Source organism: Panthera uncia (genome assembly GCF_023721935.1).
Source record: "Panthera uncia isolate 11264 chromosome C1 unlocalized genomic scaffold, Puncia_PCG_1.0 HiC_scaffold_4, whole genome shotgun sequence".
Classification (NCBI taxonomy): domain Eukaryota; kingdom Metazoa; phylum Chordata; class Mammalia; order Carnivora; family Felidae; genus Panthera; species Panthera uncia.
The window spans coordinates 23916624-23936313 of NW_026057585.1; the positions used below are offsets into that span (position 1 = coordinate 23916624).

Here is a 19690-nt window from a genome sequence, read left to right on the forward strand (position 1 = left end):
ACCTAGACCAGAAAGTACGAGGTCATAAGCTGTCTTCATGTTTAACTTTATAAAATACTGCCAAAGTTGTTTTCCAAACTATTTTACACTTTCACCAGCAATGGCAAGTTGTTCCAATTGCTCCACATCCTTCCTCATCAACATTTACATTGCCAATCCATTTAATTTTAGCTTAAATTCCAGTGGGTGTGACATACCTCACAGCAGTTATAACTTGTGTTTTCCTGATGACAAATATTTTTGTGCATTTATCAGCCATTCATATACCTTCTTTGGTCTATTTCAAAAAAAATTAGGCCGTTTGTGCTTACAGATGTGAAAGAATTCTTAAGCTATTTTGGATACAAGTCCTTTGTCAGATATATGCACAAATATGTGAATATTAGGATCTTTACCCAACCCGTGCCTTGCCTGTTCATTGTCTTAACAGTGACTTTGGATGAGTTTTTCATTTAGATGAAATGTCTAGTTTATAAATTATTCTTTTATGGGTAGTGGTTTTTGTGTGTTCTCTAAAAAAAAAATCTTCATTTACCTGAAGGTTAGATATATACTCTATATTTTTTCAAAATGCTTTATGTATTTAGTTTTTTAGGTTTAGATATACATCCATCTAACTTTTCTGTACAGTATTAGGTAGTTTGTTTCTTTTTTTCATATGTGTTTCTGTTTTCTGGCACCATTTCCCCAAATGAATGACCAAGGCACCTTTGTAAATAATCAGTTGATCATAAATATAGGAGCTTCTTTCTGCACACTATTCTATAAATACTAATCCTGCTAATATTAAACTGTTTGATTACCACAAATTTACAGTGAATCTTGAAATCAGATAGTGTCACTTTTTTTTTCTTTTGGAAAATGGTTTTCATCTAGGTCCTTTTTTATTTCCACATAAATTTTAGAATCAACTTGTCAATTTCAATTTAAAAGCCTGTTGAGCTTGACTGACTTATAGATTCAATTCCATCCAATATGGGGGAAAATGACATTTTAACATATTGAGCCTTCTAATTCATGAACATGGTTTCTTTCTCATTCAGGTCTTTAATATCTCTTTGTAGCATCTTATATAGTTACTGATATACTTGTCTCCCAAATTATTTTTTAAATGTATTCCTTGATATTTGTGTTTCTGGTATTTTTGTAAATGGATTTTTTTCATTTCATTTTCCAGGAATTTGCTAATAATATCAGGAAACAATTTTTGTATACTGAACTGGCATCATATAACCATTCTAAATTCACTGATCAGTTCTATGCAACATTTTTTAGATTCCTTTGGGTTTTTTATTTTAAAAATTATGTTTACTGAGCAGAAGATAGTTTTACTTCTTCCTTTCTAATCTTTATGCTATTTTATTTGCCCTATGTAAAGAAAAAGCAGGAGAAAATGTGAAAACAGACATTACTTCATTCCTGCTTTTAAAGAGAAAACATTCAATATTTCACCATTAAAGAATGGAATTTGTTTTAGGCTCTTATTGGATGTCCCTCACTCAACCTGTGGAAGTTCCCTTACCAGTTTTCTGAGTTTTATCATGAATGAATGCTGTATCTGTCCTATTGTATCTGTCCTATTCTCCTATTGACATTTTTTCCCCTTCATTCTATTATTGTGATAAATTACACTGAGTTCACTTTGAAATGTTAAACCTTACAATCCTTGGGTCCGCCTCAATTAATAATCATGAATTATCATTTACAAATGATAATTCTAAAATCTAACATTTTGTTAAGAATATCTGCATTTATGTTAATGAAAAATATTGGTTTGAAATCTTGATTTCTTATATCCTCTGGTATCAGTTATAGCAGCATCACAAAGTGAATTTGGAGTATACTCTGCTTCTCTTTTTCTAAAAGCAGTATACTGAAGATGGCTATTATTTCCTACTTTGAAGTTTCATAAAATACAACAGTGAAACCACCCATATCTGAGTAAACTCACCTATGAGTGAAATCACCTACGCCTGGAGTAATCTTTGTGAGAAGATTACTAATCTAATTTTTATAATAGACATAGAGCTAATCTGTATATATTATGGAGTAACAGTTTATGTCAGTTTTAGTAAGTTAGGTTTGTGAAGGATCTTGTCTATATCACCTAGGTTGCTGAATTTATTGGTATTACTACTCTTTGCAGTACTGCCTTATTTTCCAGTTAGTTTCTGTAGGATCTGTAGTGGTACCTCTACTTTCATTCCTGATATTGGTAATATAGCTTTCTTTTCTTGACAGATTAAACTTTTTAAAAAAATGCTTATTTGAGAGAGACAAGGAGAGCATACATATGCACAAGCAGCGGAGGGGCAGACAGACAGGGAGAGAGAGAATCTCAAGCAGGCTCCATCCACACTGTCAACGTAGAACCTGACACAAGGCTTGAACTCCTGAACCATGAGATCCTGACCTGAGCCGAAATCAAGAGTTTGATGCTTAACTGACTGAGCCACTCAGGCACCTCTAAAGCTTTTTCTAAAGTAGGTATTTTCTAATATGGGTATATACATAGACGTATTTTCCCCATGTACTTTCTCAAATGAGCCAACAAATTTTAATATTTTCACTTTCATTCAGTCAGAAAGATGCCCTTAATATCTTCAATCCATGTATTATTCAGAATTGTGTAGTTCAATTTTCAAATATTTGGTGATTCAAATTCTACTATGATCAGATACTATATGAGCTTTCAGTCATTTGAAATCTATTATTTTATGTCCTAATATATAGTCGATCATGGTGCTATATACACTTGACAAGTTTTTCTGCAGTTAGGGTATAGTTTTGTGAATGTGAGTTAAGCCCAGCTGAATGTTCAGCACTGTTCAAATCCTCTATTTATTTTAAAGATCTGTCTTATCAATTACTATAAGAAATGTTAAACTATCCAACAATGATTATGGACTGGTTTCTCTCTTTAGTTTTACACATACGTGTATTTTTTCATAAACTTTGAAGGTCTGTTATTACTGGTATAAAGTGTTTTTCAATATATTAACCCTTTAAGCACTACAAAATATGATATTTTTATATCTGGTAATACTCCTGTCTTGAATTTTACTCTGAGGCTAATATAATCAGATGAACTTTCTTGTGCTTGTTGTTTGCACAGAATATTATTTTCAATCCTCTTTACTTTCAGCCTATCTGTGTACTTCAACCTGACTCTAGAAGATACTGCAGTCAGACCTTGCTTTTTAATCCAGTCTGACAATCTTTACCTTTTAATTGGACTTCTTAGACCACTAATGTCCAAAGGAAATATTCTGCAAGTCATGTAATTTTAAATATTCTATTAACCACGTCAAAAAATGAGGAGTGAAATTAATTTTAAGAATAGATTTTAGATCAATATACCTGAAATATTACCATATCAACATACAGTCAATACTTTAAAAAATGAAATATTTTACATTATTACTTTTGATACTATGTTTTTGAAACACAAAGGCATACATCTCCATTAGGAACAGCACAGTTCATGGCCTCATATAGCTAGTGGTTACTACAGCAGATTAAAGGGTTTTTCTGGTTTTTTTTGGTTTTTTTTTTTTTTTGCTAATTTACATTTACACATTTATGTTTAACATCTATTTATTTTCTTATTGCCTGGTGTTTTCATGGTGTTCTTCTCTTGCACTGCACTAACAGAATATTTGATAATATTCCATTTTAATTCCTCCATGGGCTTTTTCCTTTTAAACAGCCCTTCTGAGGTATTATTCACATGCAATAAGCTGCATACATTTAAAGTATACAATTTGACAAGTTCTGACATATGCAAACATCCACGAAATCTTCACCCTAAGAAAGTATATATATCATTCACCCCTAAATTTCCTTGTACCCTCTGCAACCCATCCCCCTTGCTCCTCCCCACTCCCAAATCCAATCTGCTTCAGTTTGTATCTCCTTGGGTTTTATATAAATGAATTCATACAGAATGTATTTCCCCTCCCCCGTCCATTTCTTTTACAGAGTAGCATTATTTGGGTATTTATCCCTGCTATTACATGCATCAATATCTTATTCTAGGAGTGGCTGACTGGCTCAGTACAGCATAAGACTCTTGATGTTGCGGTCATGAATTCAAGCCCCACATTGGGCAGACAGCTTTCATAAAAGAAAAATAGCTTATTCTACATGTCTGAGTAGTATTTCATTGTATGCAAAGGAATACGAGGCCAAAATTGCAATCTATTTATCCATTCATCTGTTGATGGACATGTGGATTGTTTATGGCTTTGCTTATTACAAACAAGCTATTATGAACATTCAACTGATTTTTTTAGTTTTTTGGGTTTTTTTAAATGAACATATGCCTTCATTTTTCATGCATAAATGCCTAAGAGATAAACAGCTGACAAACGTCATTTGGTAGTTTAACTTTTTAAGAATCTGCAAGATTATTTTGTCCAAGTAGTTCTTCAAGTTTACATTCTCACCAACATGAGAGTTACAGTTCATCCACATCCTTTCCAACACTTAGTATGGTCAATCTCTTAAATATTAGCCATTATAATAGGTGCGTAATGTTATCTCACTTCAATTTGCATCTAATGATTAATGACATAGAGCATCGTTTTCATGTGCTTATTTGCCATATGTTTTTGCTGAACTATCAAGTATTTTTGCCAATTTATTACACTAGGTTGTTTGTTGCCTTATTAAGTTTTAGCATTTATACAGTCTGAATTTATATATATTCTGGATCAAAGTTCCATATGCTCTGTAAAGATATTCTGCTACTCTATGGTTTGTGTTTTCATTCTACTATCAGTATCTGCAAAAGAACTTAGAGTCTAAAAGCTGATGAAATCCCACTTGTTCTTTTATAGTACTTTTGGGGTCCTATCAAAGAAACGTCTGCCTAATCCAAGGTCACAAAATTTTTTTACTATGTTTCTTCTAGGTCCACTCAGAGTTAATTCTTCAATATGGTATGGGGTACACATCCAAGTGTGTTTTGGTGTTTTGTTTTTGGTTTTTGCATAGATACCTTAGTCAAAAACCAGTTGTCCATAATTATGTAGGTTTATTTCTGGATTCTATTCTGTTCTATTCATCTATTTATCTTTCTTTATGCCACTATGATACTGTTTTGATTACTCAGCTTTATTGTAACGTGAAAACAGGGAATCAGTCCTCCCAACCTTTTCTTTATTCACTTTTAACTGTACTTCCTTGTATGTTTTTTTAATTATTTCAGTATGCAACCTTAATAGAATCTACTTTAAGTTAGAGTTAATATTCTATCACTTCATGTAAATAATAAAAACCTTACAACTGTAAAATTCTATTTATCTTCACTTAGTGCTAACTGTTGTCATATAAACATCAACACACAGTCTCTGTGTGTTCACTCACTAGTATTTTCCTCTATAGCTTTAAAAATATCTATAATCCTTGTGTGTTAATTCCACTATCTAGGTCACTTTGGTGTCCGCTCCTGTTGAATGCTTCTCTATTAGATGGAATGTTTTCATGCTTCTTTCCATAGTTTGTAATTTTTGATGGTATGGGGGATATTATGAATGATAGTTCACAAAAAAAGACTGAGTCATGTCTTCCTTAGGGGGTGTGGTTTTGTTTAGGCAAGCAATTAAATTACTGGTGATCCTTATTGTCTTGTCAGGCCAAACTATCTAGCTTCTTCACTCTTCCTTTTAAGGTTGGTGCTTAGTGTAATGGGTGATCCATTCTCTTAAGGACTGGGCTTTCAGTAGTCTAAATTGAATGCCTGAGGTTCTCTCCAAGATGTCTGCATTCTGACTTCCCAGAACTCCCAAGATCTCAGAGCACTACAGAACCTTGGGAATCACCACTTTAGCTCTCAACCCCAGAACAGGTCCGTTCTGACAGATCATGCAGAGTTCTCAACCTGTATACAGGCAGCCCAGCTATTATTCAAAATTCTGAATCAAGTGAATCACCATACTGAATTCTGACCCCTGCAAAATGCCCAAACCCCTGGAGAGCTTCCTTTTTCAGGACCCTTCGCAAATCCCAGATGTCTGAGCAGCTTTGAATTCCAGTCTATCTTTCCAGCTCAGTGAGACCTCCATGCTCTGCTTAGATTCTCCTTTCCTGTGCTACAACAATAGGGTAGCCCAAGGCAGAAAGCCAAAGCGATCATGGGACTCCCCTCATGGATTTCCCTTCTCTCAGGGATCTTTATCTGGTACTGTCTGCTCATCAATTCAAGACAATATATTTTATACAGTTTTGTAGTTATTATTTTTTTTTGGAGGGCACATGGAAGGAGAAGGAAAAGGTGCTATCAGTTATTCTGTCATAGCCCTACATACTAATTTTTAAAACATTTCAACTATTCATCACTATATGTATTGTTTTAAAAAGATCAAAGTGGCAAAGCAGCGTTAGACATTTGAACCTATTTGTTCAATTATTTGTACACAGTATTTTGACTATCAAAATCATGGCCTAGTGATTTTGTTTTGTAATCACGGAAAAGTCAATAATAATGATGTGTGGGCAAATTCATTATCACATCATTATGACTACGTTAAGTACTTCATTATAGTTTTTACTTAACTGAACTGCCAGGCATATGTATGTGTGTGCCAAGGCGCACCTATACATAAGCAATGGCTACCTGAAATAAATCAAAATGCTTCTAGTTTTTTACAATCCTTTTACTACCCAAAACAATTAATTCCTCAAGCAAGTAATTCAGGAAAGGGTTCAGAAAAAAGGAACTTCGGTTTTAGGTGAACAGTGTAAAATGCAGGGGTATAGGCAGAATAATTAATTCATCGTCATTATCATCATCATTATCCCCATATCAAATTTTGATCCATAAAACAAGAGTCTAAAAATTAGTTTATATTTGTTTAGACAGACCTTACACACAACCAACTTTATTTCAGACATATATACAATTTAAGAAAAATACCCTATGAAGATAATATGGAGAAAACATTAAAAAACCCAATTCAAAGAATTAAAATATTGTTATAGCAAAGAAAAAAAGGTTGAAAGCACACAGAAATGAAAACTATCTAGCTCAATCTTTTGACTTTTATTTAGTTGGGCTTTAGAGCTTGTGGGATAGAGAATACTTCAAATATAGTAATTCCCTTTATCTGCTGTTTCACTTTCCATGATTTGTTACCAGTAGTCAACCATGATCCAGAAGCAGATGATCCTCCTTCTAAAATACTGTCAAAAGGCCAACAGTACCCTAACACTGTATCACAATGCCTATACATCATTCACCTTGCTTCATCTCATCACACAGCCATTTTATAATCTCACACCATCACAGGAAAACAAAGGGTGAGTATAATACAATATTTTGAGAGACAGAGGGAGAGAGTATGCACATTCACATAGCTTTTATTACAGTTTATTGTTATCACTGTCCTATTTTTAGTTTTCGTTAATCTCTTAATGTGCCTAATTTATAAATTAAGCTTTATAGATATGTATGTACAGGAAAAAACACTGTATATATCAGGGTTTTGTACCATCTACAGTTTCAGGCATCCACTGCAAAACTTGGAAAACAAGCCCGGGGAGGTGGGGGGGAACTATTATAAAAATTTTTTCTGTAAGACACTCAAACACAAAAACTAAAAACAAAAGGATAAAAGGGGCAAGAATGAGGGGACTTTTAACATGAAAGGAAAAGTTTATATTTTTGTGATTAAAGAAAGGGCAAAAACACTACTTCTCCACAAAAGTGACCAATTTTAGGTATTTTACTTGACACATATATACTCTAATAAAACTTCCTCTGTAGTGTTTCAACAGAAACATTTCTTTTTTCCAACAGGAACATTTAAAACATTTACCATAAATTATAAAAGGCTATTCTGGTAAAGCAGACTAAATATTAGTTTTAATATTCTGACCCATAAAATGGCAAATAATTAAATTAAACACTGTTAAGAGAGTAACACTTACCTGTAACCACCATGCTGCTCATATTAGAGTTTGGACTACTGAGAACACTGCCTGAGAGTAGTTCGTCAGATCCTCTCTAGAAAAAACAGAAACACATTAACATAAGTTATCTTTAAACTTAAAAATATTAATCCATCACTTATCTGTATTTTCCAAGTATTCGCTGAAAAACAAATGTCAGGTGTTACATACACTATTGGCAGTATTTTAAAATATTTTAAAATTGTAACCACTAAAATAGAAAATTAACTTTGTCAATCTCTCTCTTTTCCACAAAGCCAACAGGGCTTCCTTTCTTCCTTTCACCTAAGTATTGGCTCACTACCAATAATAAAAATGTTTCCAAGCTTTCTTTTTTTTCTTTTAATTTTTAAGAGCAGCTTTAGGTTTGCAAGAAAATTGAGAAGGCAGCCAACAGAGACTTCTATTTACTCCCTTCCCCCATACATACATAGCCTCCCTCATGATCAACAACTCCCACCACAGTGGTACAGTTTTTACCAAGGATCAACCTGCATGGACACATCATAATCACTGAAAGTCTGCAGTTTACCAGAGGGTATTGATGTTGTACATTCAGCAGGTTTGAACAAATGTGTTAGGATGTATTTCTATCATTATAATATCATATAGAGGATTTTCACTGACCTAAGAAATTCTCTGTGCTCTGCTTTATTCATCCTTCCCCAACCCCATCCCTGGTGATCACTTAAGTTTTTACGGTCTCTAGAGTTCTGCCTTTTCCAGGACGTTGTATAGTTAGAATCATACAGTATGTAGACTTCTCAGAATGGCTTCTTTCATTTAGTAACATGGATTTAAGGTTCCCCCTTATCTTTTCTTGGCTTGATAGGTCATTTTCTTTTACTTCTGAAAATTATCCCAGTGTCTAGACATACCACAAAGACTTTTGGATGCTCCCAAGTTTTGACTATAAGGCTGCTATAAATATCTGTGTGCAGGGTTTTGTGTGTACATTAAGTTTTCAACTCCTCTGGGTAAATACCAAGATGCACAATTGCTGCATTGTGTGGTAAGAGTACATTTAGTTTTATAAAACTGCCAAACTGTTTTTCAAAGTGATTATACCATTTTGCATTCCCACCAACAACATACGAAAATTCCTGTTGCTTCACATCCTCGTCAGCATTAAAGACTGTCAGTGCTCCACATTTTGGCAGTTCTGATAGGTGTGTATCTTGTTTCAGTTCACATTTCCTCAATGACATGTTTTGTGGAATATCTTTTCATATGCTTCTTTGCAATCTGTACGTCGTCTTTGGTGAAGTGACTATTACGGTCTTCGGTCCATTTTCTAATTGTTTCCCCACTGTTAAGTTCTAAGAGTTCTTGATCTGTTTTGTCCTTTATCAGATGTATCTTTTGCAAATGCCTTCTCCAGTCTGGGGCTTAGCTTCTAATTCTCTTGATACTGTCTTTTAAAGAGAAGTTTTTAATTTTAATTTGGTCCAGCATATCAATTATATTTTCATGGACTGTGTCGCTGGTGTTATATCTAAAAAGGCATCATCATACCCAAGATCATATAGGTTTTCTCCTATATTATCTTCTAAGAATTTTACAGTTTTGCATTTTACATTTAGGTTTATGAGTTAATTTTTGAGTTAATTTTTCAGAAGAGTGTTAACTGCGTCTGGATTCATTCTTTTGCAAGTAGATGTCCAATTATTCCAGCAGCATTTGTTAAAAACGCCATATTTGCTCCACTGTCTTGCCTTTGCTCTGTCATCAAAGATAAGCTGACTATGTTTACAGGGGGCTCTATACTAGGATCTCTATTCTGCTCCACTGACCTATTTGTCTATTCTTTCACCAAAACCACACTGTCTCAATTACGGTAGCTTCACAGTAAGTGCTGAAATTGGGCAGGATCAGTCCTCCGATTCTGTTCTTCTTCAATATTGTGTTGACTATTCTGGGGTCTTCTGCCTCTCCACAGAAACTTTAGAATCCGTTTGTTGATATCCATAAAATAACTTGCTGTAATTGGGACTAGGATTGCACTAAATCTGTACGTCAAGCTGGAAAGAACCGGTATCGTGACAATACTGAGTCTTACTATCCACAAACATGGAATATCTCTCCATTTATTTTGGTTTTTGGTTCATTAATCAGAGTTTTGCAGTTTTCCTCACATAGATCTTCTATATATTTTGTCAGATTTATACCTAGGTATTTCACTTTCTGCGGTTCTGTCAGTGATACTGTGTTTTTAATCTCAAATTGCACTTGTTCACCACTGATATATAGGAAAGCAGCCGATGTTTGTATATGAACCTTGAATCCTGCAACAGTGCAATTATTGCTTCTTAGTTCTAGATTTTTTTCAGTTCTTTCAGATTTTCTACATATACCATGTCATCTGTGAACAACGATTTTATCTCTTCTTTCTTGATCTGTGCACCTTTTCTCTTTTCTTGCCCTACCACATTAGCAAAAGCTTCCAATAGGATGTTGAAAGGAAGTGATGAGATGGAATGTCCTTTCCTTGTACCTAATCTTAGAAAGTGTTGAGTTTCTCACCATTAAGTACGATGTTACCTGCAGGCTTTTTATTTTTTGTAGATATTTTTCATCAAGTTGAGGAAGTTCTCATCTATTTCTAGCCTTTGTCATAAGTGGATGTTAGATTTGTCAAATGTGATTTTTCTTTTTTCAGTCTACTGATGTAATAGATTAACCTAGTTTTCATTGTTTTTACAAGTATGCAATATTGCATTAAGAAAAGGAGCTCTGTAGTTTAGTTTCCACCTACCAGCTATGTAACTAGTAAATAACTATCTTAGGTTTTAACTTCCTCATTTGTAATATGGAGAAAGTATTTACATTAAAATCCTTGGGATTAAATGCTGTAACACACAAACAGTGGTTACCAGTGTGCCTAGCCCACCGCAGCAGTGTTCACTATAATATTCTGAAGTGTCAACCAAGCACAGGGTCCATATATAACTGTTGACTAATCAATGAATGCTGATTATTATTAACAGTTGCCCAAGTTCTCAGAAAACACAGACTCCCATACTTTTCAAAAGTATACTTGACCTGTTTTCATGTATATATATATTATTAGTTTACTTTTTAGATGTTTGCGGGAGTCATAATCCTTCCATACCAGTGGGGGTTCATAAGTAACTCTGGAGATAAGGGGTGAGGAATCTTAGGTCTTCTGAAGTATAAAAGCCTGTAATTCTGATGTGTGGTGTGCAGAACACTCTCCTTCCTACAACATATGTTCAATAATGAATTAATTTTTTTTTTTAACATTCTATTTGTGGTCTTGTTTCTCCCTCAAATGATTTCACACATGCTGCTAAAATACAGTAGGTTTAACAGCCTTCATAACAGAGTCAGAATATAAAATTATTTGCAATTCTTGATATTTTTACCAAAATTACTGAAAATATGTTTATAAACATTATTTTTTTAAAAAGTTATGGGGTGCCTGGGTGGCTCAGTCGGTTGAGCGTCCGACTTGGGCCCAGGTCATGATCTCACGGGCTGTGAGTTCAGGCTCCGCATTGGGCTCCATGCTGACAGCTCAGAGCCTGGAGCCTGCTTCAGATTCTGTGTCTCCCTCTCTCTCTGCCCCTCCCCCGCTCATGCTTGCTCACACTCTGTCAAAAATAAACATTAAAAAAAAGTTTTTTTTAAAGTTATGTTGGCCTTTCCACTGAATATAAAGCTTACCACTACTATGCCCAAAATAAGTGATTCTATAGTACCAATAACATTAATGTTTCCACATTAACTTATAGGACAATTTTATTTGCTATATCTTGACACTGATGCTTAACTTGGAAAAGATATAAAATCAAATGACTCAACAGAATCGTGATTGATGGTTGTTCTACAATACTGGCTATGGAAACAAACTAAATTAGAACTTAAATTCAGAATAACAATCTCTACTAAAAATGCATATTTTTATAATTAATTCATCTAAGATGGATGTCAATTGATTTTAGATTCCGTTAAAAAAAGAAATGAAGTGTTAAGATACGCATTGACGTGCTTTTTAAAATCTGACCACAGAAACTTTTTCCTGTATAATGACCATTTCATGAGAAATTAGTATCCCACAAAAACAATCAGAAAAATGCTAACATGGAAAGATACAACTTATACGTCAAAGAAAACATAAGCGTAAACACATAGGATAAGTATAAAAGCACATTTAAATGACATTTTACAATCATTCCAGTATTTGAAATTTTTTAAATTTTATTATTAGATATTATGTTCATCATAATAGTACAATCCAAGTACCATTCGTCACTCCCAGGTGGAAGAGCTGCTGAAACTACCAGGAAGGCAAGCAATAACTGGAGGCTGAGGCTGACAAGAGTCCTGGGCTCTGCCAGGTTTCAGGACTAAGAACTGCCCAAAGACTTTCTTTTCTGGAGAAAAAGGAACCACGACAGAAAGTCATGGGGCAAGGATGCCAACATCAAGTTCCTGAGAAAAACTAGATTTTCAGAAAGGAAGGAACTCACTCACATGACTATTCCTGGTGTCCTTGACAAACCTCAGGTTGAGAATGATCAAAGGAAAAAAATGAAACAAGACAGCACAATTATACATCACCAAACCATGCAGACAAGAACAAAAGCTTAGGAAATAAGGAAGCCACAAGATGAAGCTGGCCTAGTGAATAACCTTTATGGTACAAACTGATACCATTTTAAGCCAGCAGGACTTTGGCTTATGAGAAATAAACTTGCCTATTTCTGCCACTATGTTCTGCATTTTATTACAGTAACTTAGCCTTCACCCTAACACATATTTACCCGTAATGTGAAGAAATGGCACTGCCATTTTTATTTAACTGGTTATCTCTATAAGGTCACAAAAATTGAAATTGGATCCCTATCTAATACAATACACAAAAAATAGTAATTTTCTGATGGGTTAGACAAATGTCAGAGGCATTAATTTAAAAATTTTGTAACGTATGAAGATACCTTTATGACCCTCAGGTCATGTAAGGACTTTTTAAGTTATAACACAAGAAAATGAACCGTGTGAGAAAATACTCCTACAGAGTAGCCACAAAATTTCTCTAAAAGAAACTGTATCCCAACAACAGATGAAAACATAAAAACTATTACTAGAGATGGCTTTAAAGATTTCCAACAATCAACAGCAAAGATATCAATAAGAACAAGGCAAAGATTCAAATGGTGGAAAAAGAACACATAAATAATTTTAATTATGATGGCAATGGGAACTCATGGCCATATTAAAACTCTATACACTAAAATTAACAGTTTTTATTCATCAAAACACAGTATTAAGTGAAAAGGAAATCTACAAACTAGGAAATGATATGAGTAACATAAATAACAGGAATCAATAGCAATACATAAAAAACTATAAAGTTGGTTAAATTCAAATTTTTATTAGGCAAAGACATAAATAGATATTTCATAAAATTTCACAAAAGAAACACTAATGACCATAAATATGTCGGGGGAAAATAAAGATGTAATGCCTCATTAATAATTAGGGAAATATAAAGAAAGACCAAAGAAATTATTACATACCAAGATGGCAAAAACCAAGGAATTTAACACTTGACCAACTGCTGATGAGAATCTGAAACAGTAAGAACTCTTGTATACTACTGTTAACATTAACTGGAGCAAAACACCGACAAATAATCTGTACTACCTTATGAAGTTTAACACACTGTACATCCTAGCAATACTTGTCCTTAGATATGTACCCTCAAAAACTTTTGCACACATGAACCAAGTAGTACAAATATGTTCAGAGCAGCATTATTCTTAAAGTCAAAAACAGTAAATGACCCAGAGGAATTCCAACAAAAAAAGAGATAGATCAGGGTATTTTAACAGATGAATACTACATTGCAAAGAGTATTACATAACTATATACAAAAGCATGGCTAATAATTAAAAACACTGTTAAGGTAAAACACAAGTGAGAGAAACAGAAAACAGGCATACCATTTTCACAAAACTAAAAATATAAAACAATACATTTTTGTCATTTACATGACAAAATATGAAAAAGATAAAATAATTCTGGGCAGTCACTACTCATAGCAGGGTAACACATAAGCATATACAACAGCACTGAAAACATTCCATATTAATTAATTCCAAATATTTAGAAACTTCAAGTCCAAAATGATAGAAAACATAAAGTTCTCCACAGTCCAAAATTTGTCCTTAAATTCAATACAATTCCTTTCCAAAAATGTATATATATCTACATTTTTAATATTCATACAAAACAATCACACCATACCTGCTGCTTAACACCATTCTCCTTTCATTTAATAAAACAGCTTAGAGATTTTTTAAAAAAAAGATCAACACTACTAATCTAGTTCATTTTATCAACAGCTTCGTAGCATTCTAGTATATTAGTATACTACGGTTTTTTAAATTCTCCAACTGATGTTTCAGTTATGTGCAATTCATCCTTGTATTTAAATACCTGTGAAAGTCTCAAAAGCAGATCATAATCTATGTAATGAGTAACTCAATAAATTCCATAAAGAAGAAATTGTGCAAACCATATTTGCTCAAACAGAATATTTTGAGGGGAAAAAAACTGAACAAAATTCAATTGTTTTACCTTTTTTTTTTCTTTTAATAGAGAGAGATACAGGGGGTAAGGGGCAGAAAGAGGCTCGATCTCCCGACCCTGAGATCATGACCTGAGCTGAAATCAAAGAGTCAAACACTTAACCAGCTGAGCTACCCAGGCAGCGCTCTGAAAATTCAATGTTTTAATCAGATGAAATTTTGAAATAATTCCTATATAACTTGGATCAAAATGAGAATATAAACTTCAAATGCAGACTATTATAAAATTTTAGAAAGACTAGTTACCCCATTTAAAAAACTGGGCAAAAGATTAATATGAAAAGCTGTTTAACCCTGATCATAGAAAAAAACAAATTCAAATTAATACTACATTTAGGTGCCACCTCATCTATCAGACTGGCAAAACCCCAATCACTGGACAATATACTCTATTCAACAAGCTATCGGGAATGGAGGCACTCATATATTTTCTATACAGCAGTACAAAAAAAAAAAAAAAAAAAAAGACAAAAATTTCCCTGTACAGCCATGGAGTGATCTCCAGGATAAACTTATCATTAAAAAGGAAGTTGTAGCTGTTATAACCTGTATACACTGTCACTCTCTCTAGGGTGATGGGAAGGAGAATGTAGGAAGCAATTCACATTTGTTTACATTACACAAAAGAAGGATAAGCCAAAAATTGATGAAAATGACACCTATAATGGGATAGACAAAGCAAAGGAGAGTGGACAGGAAGTATTAACCAGACTTCTATAAATGTAGTTTATTTTACTTTTGATTTGGGAAAATTTAGCCAAAAATGTTAGGGGGGAAAAAATCCCTAAAAATCAAAACCAAATGAAAACATGAAACCTATCAGCTTGGTAGTAGAACCACACACAGAATTCTTTCAATAAACTTTGATATTCTGTTTTTATACTATAAGGACAAAAATAACTGCAAAGAAACATTAAACTGTATTCAGTAATTATAATGTCAGTGTAATACTGATGTTCCTTTTTAACTAACTAGTGTATATATATGTACATATGTTACAATTTTAATGTTAGCAAGCAAAATTATTCAATTTATACAAGAGGTAGAAATATAAAATCAGAAAAGTAAAAACTGTAAAGTTAAATTGGAAATAACAAATGAGCTCACAATATTATGTCTCCAAATTATTTGCTAGCTCTGTTCACTAAAAGGGCTCTGAATGACCACCTAACAGCAATTAGCACCTTTGCACCCACGTTACTGTGGTCTCTTAAGGACCACTACTCACCCAAAGAAACCAGGATTTTTTTTAAAGAAATGGCTAAGATCTAGAACAAGAAATGATACTTCAAGCAAGTAGGTATCATAGCTACTGGTGTTATAAGCTCTCAACAGCTCAAAATGAAAAATTAAAGACTTCTTAAAGAATGATCATTGCAATAAGACTGGGAAATAAATGTAGAAGCCTGTTTTCTTATAAAAAGGGAATTCCAGTATGACAAAATACTGACGTAAAAAGTTAACAGAAAAATCTAAAATAGGCGGGGGCAGGGGGAGGAGTGGATCACCATTTTTGCAATACCCAACGAAACTGCAATTATTAACTAATAAAATCAAGAAGGTATGAAAGGATAATGGGAGCACTCTATACTGGATACATCATGCTAACCAAACCTGAACCTCCTGATAAATGTTAACGTCACAAAAAGATAATGAGATATGTTCCTCCTGGTGTGTGTGATACAACAGGAAAAACACACAGTGCATCTACAAAATATTCCTGCTAAAAATTAAACCTGAATCTGATCAAGCCTCACCTCAGGAAACAGGACATGAGGAACATGTAAAACAATGACATGGAAGTATAATCACCAAAATCAACAAAGTGGAAAACTGTACAGAATAGATGACCCGGTTTCTCTAATAAGCAATAAAAGAAAAAGCAATAAAGGGAATGGAAGGTAAACTGATTCATAGTTATCTTTATAGAGACTTAAAAGACGTTAACCAAATCAGCATACTGACTTTCCTTGGAATCTGATTTGAAAGAGAAAAAAACACATTTTTTTTTAAATGTTTATTTATTCAGAGAGACAGCACAAGCAGGAAAGGGGCAGAGAGAGCGAGGGAGACACAGAATCTGAAGCAGGTTCTAGGTTCTGAGCTGTCTGCGCAGAGCCTGACACGGAGCTCAAACCCACAAACTGTGCGATCATGACCTGAGCCAAAGTCAGACACCTAACTGACTGAGCCACCCAGGCGCCAAGACATTTCTGAGGCAAATGGAAAATTCTTACTGCTAGAAATTAGATATTAAGAAATTATTTTAAATTTTATTAAGGTATAATAATGGTATCAATATCATCCTTAGGAGATTATTATGTTAGAGACACAATAAAGTATTGAGTGAGGACATGAAATGATCTCTGAGATTTACTTTAATATTATCCAACAGGAAGGATTTGTGTATTATTGTACCATTACCATTCACACTCCTTTTTATGTATCTTGAAAGTTTAATAATGAAGTTTTAAAAAAATTTAAAAAGGGAAAAAAAATTGACACAAATAAATGGAAAGACATTCTGTGCTCCTGGTTTGGAAAAAAATCAGTATCATTAAAATGTTCATACTACCCAAAGCAATCTACAAATTCAACGCAATCCCTATCAAAATTCCAACAGCATTTTTCACAGAAATAGAACACACAATCCTACTATTTGTACGGAACCACAAAGGACCCTGAAGAGTTAAAGCAATCTTGATAAAGAAGAACAAAGCTGAAGGCATCACACTCCCTAATTTCAAACTAGTAATCAAAACACGATGGTACTGGCATAAAAACTAGATACATAGATCAATAGAAAAGAAATGCAACCATACATACATATACATACACACACACACACACACATATATGGTCAATTAATTTATGACAAAGGAGGCAAAAATATACAATGGGGAAACAGTCTCTTCAATAAATGGTGCTGGGAAAACTGAACAGCCACATATAAAAAGAATGAAACTAGACTACTATCTCAAACTATACACAAAAACTAACTCAAAATGAATTAAATACTTGAATATAAGATCTGAAAGCATAAAACTCAAAGAAAACATAGGGTGCTAAGCTCCTTAACAAGGGTCTAGGCAATGATATTTTGGATTTGACACCAAAGGCAACCTGAGGACCTACAGAATGGGAGAAAATATTTTCAAGTCATATACAGTTGTCCCCTCTTACCTATAATTTCAGTTACTCATGGCCAACCATAGCCTGGAAGTAGATGATCCTTCTTCTGAGGTATTGTCAGAAGGTCAAGAGCATCCTAATCCTACATCACAATGCACCTATGTCATTCACCTCACTTCATCTCCTTGCATAGCCATTATTTCATCACAAGGGTGAGTACAGTACAATAAGACAGTCTGAGAAAAAAAATTTTTTAATGTTTATTTAGTTTAGAGACAGAGAGAGCACGCACGCAGAGAAGGGGCAAAGAGAGGAGACACAGAATCTGAAGCAGGTTCCAGGCTCTGAGCTGTCAACACAGAGCCTGACATAGGGCTTGAAATCATGAACCGTGAGATCATGACCTGAGCCAAAATCGTACGCTCAACAGACTGAGCGCCCCCTGAATCCATTTTTAAACAAGAAAGTCAATGAGTTCAGGATCTCAAGTGGACTAAAAGACAATAAAATAAATCTCATGTGAGGCAGAAAAATAAGGATAAAAGCACAGATTAATCAATTACAGAAACAAAAAAAAAATAAGAAAAGCTGATTCTTTTTACAGACCAGTAAAATAAGGTCTCTGACAAGAGAAATAAACAGAATACAAATTATCAAAATTAGCAATAAAAAGGAATTTAAAAATGCTATAGAATTCTGAGATATCTGAAGCCCAGTAAAATATAATTGTCTAAGAAAGCAGTAAATAAACTAGTAACTTTGGAAGAAATTGAACCATTTATCAAAGACGTATCCCTCTTTCCTCACCCTTTATATATAAGCTGCATAAAATCTTTGTAATATATAGAGGAAATGATGGGAAGTATATACAGTGCTGATTAACTTCGGTAAAATCACTGGTGATTTAATTTACTTTCCTTTTTGGCTAATGCATTAAGCATAACCTCTATAATTGCAGAAAATATTATGGGGAAGAAAGAGGTAAATTTTTCAAATGTTAGTTTCCTACCTTTGAGCTCAAGCACTGCCATCTTATTTTATTGATAATGTAAATATAATATTACAATTACCCTATAAACTTCTTTAAATGTTTGAGAGACAGAGGGAGAGCATGCATGGGAGCAGGGGAGGGGCAGAAAGAGAATCCCAAGCACGCTGTGCAGTCAGTGCAGAGCCTGGCACAGGGCTCCATCTCACGAACCATGAGATCATGACCTGAGCCGAATCAAGAGTCAGATGCTCAACCGACTGAACCAGTCAAGCTCCCCAAACTTAGTGCAATTTAATCAAAACCAAAAAGTCTTCATGGAACTCAGCCGACTGATCTTAAAATACACATGGTAAAGAAAGTGCCAAGACAATTTTGAAGAACAAAGTTGTGAAATTCACTCTACAAGGTTCCAAGACTTACTGTGACGCTACACTAAATTAAGACACTGTGGTACTGGTACAGGATAGACAAACAATGAAACAGAACAGATAGCCCAGAAACAGTTCCATCCATCTATGGAAATCTGACAGCTGACACTGCAGATCAGTGGGGAAAAAACATGAACTATTCAATTAAGTTGGTACTAAATGGGTTATTCATAAGGGGGGAAAAATCATTCAACTTTATCATAAAGTTAAATTCCAGGTAGACTGAGGCCCTAAATGTGAAAACCAAAACTTCAAAACTTTCATGATAAAAACCACTATATATAAGATCTTGAGTTAAAGAAAAATTTCTTAGAACTAAAACATAAATGTGACATTAAAATTTCCAAATTCTATTCAATGAAAAAAAAAAAAAAACACAAGCCACAGACAGGAGTTAATGTACGTAAGTAACATGGCTTTAGGACCCATAATGTATAAAACTCCTAGGAAACAATTTAAAAAAGGATAAAAACTACATTAAAAAGAAAATGGATAGACTATATCCATGAACAGGTATTTAACAAGAACGGCCTATAAATAAGAAAATGTATCCATTCTCAGGGAATTCA

The 19690-nt window shown here is 33.9% G+C and overlaps 1 protein-coding gene across 5 annotated transcripts in view; it reads right to left on the minus strand.

Annotated features, from left to right (window-relative positions):
- PTBP2 (polypyrimidine tract binding protein 2) overlaps positions 1–19690 on the minus strand; it is an 81129-nt gene that overhangs the window by 45398 nt on the left and 16041 nt on the right. For 4 of the 5 annotated variants that reach the window (XM_049616759.1, XM_049616758.1, XM_049616756.1 and 1 more), the window contains exon 3: positions 7933–8008. In XM_049616759.1, the coding sequence (XP_049472716.1) occupies positions 7933–8008 (76 nt within the window). Of the gene's footprint in view, positions 1–7932; positions 8009–17753; positions 17814–19690 lie in introns of those variants that run through there. The other variant, XM_049616760.1, reaches the window with a different exon arrangement.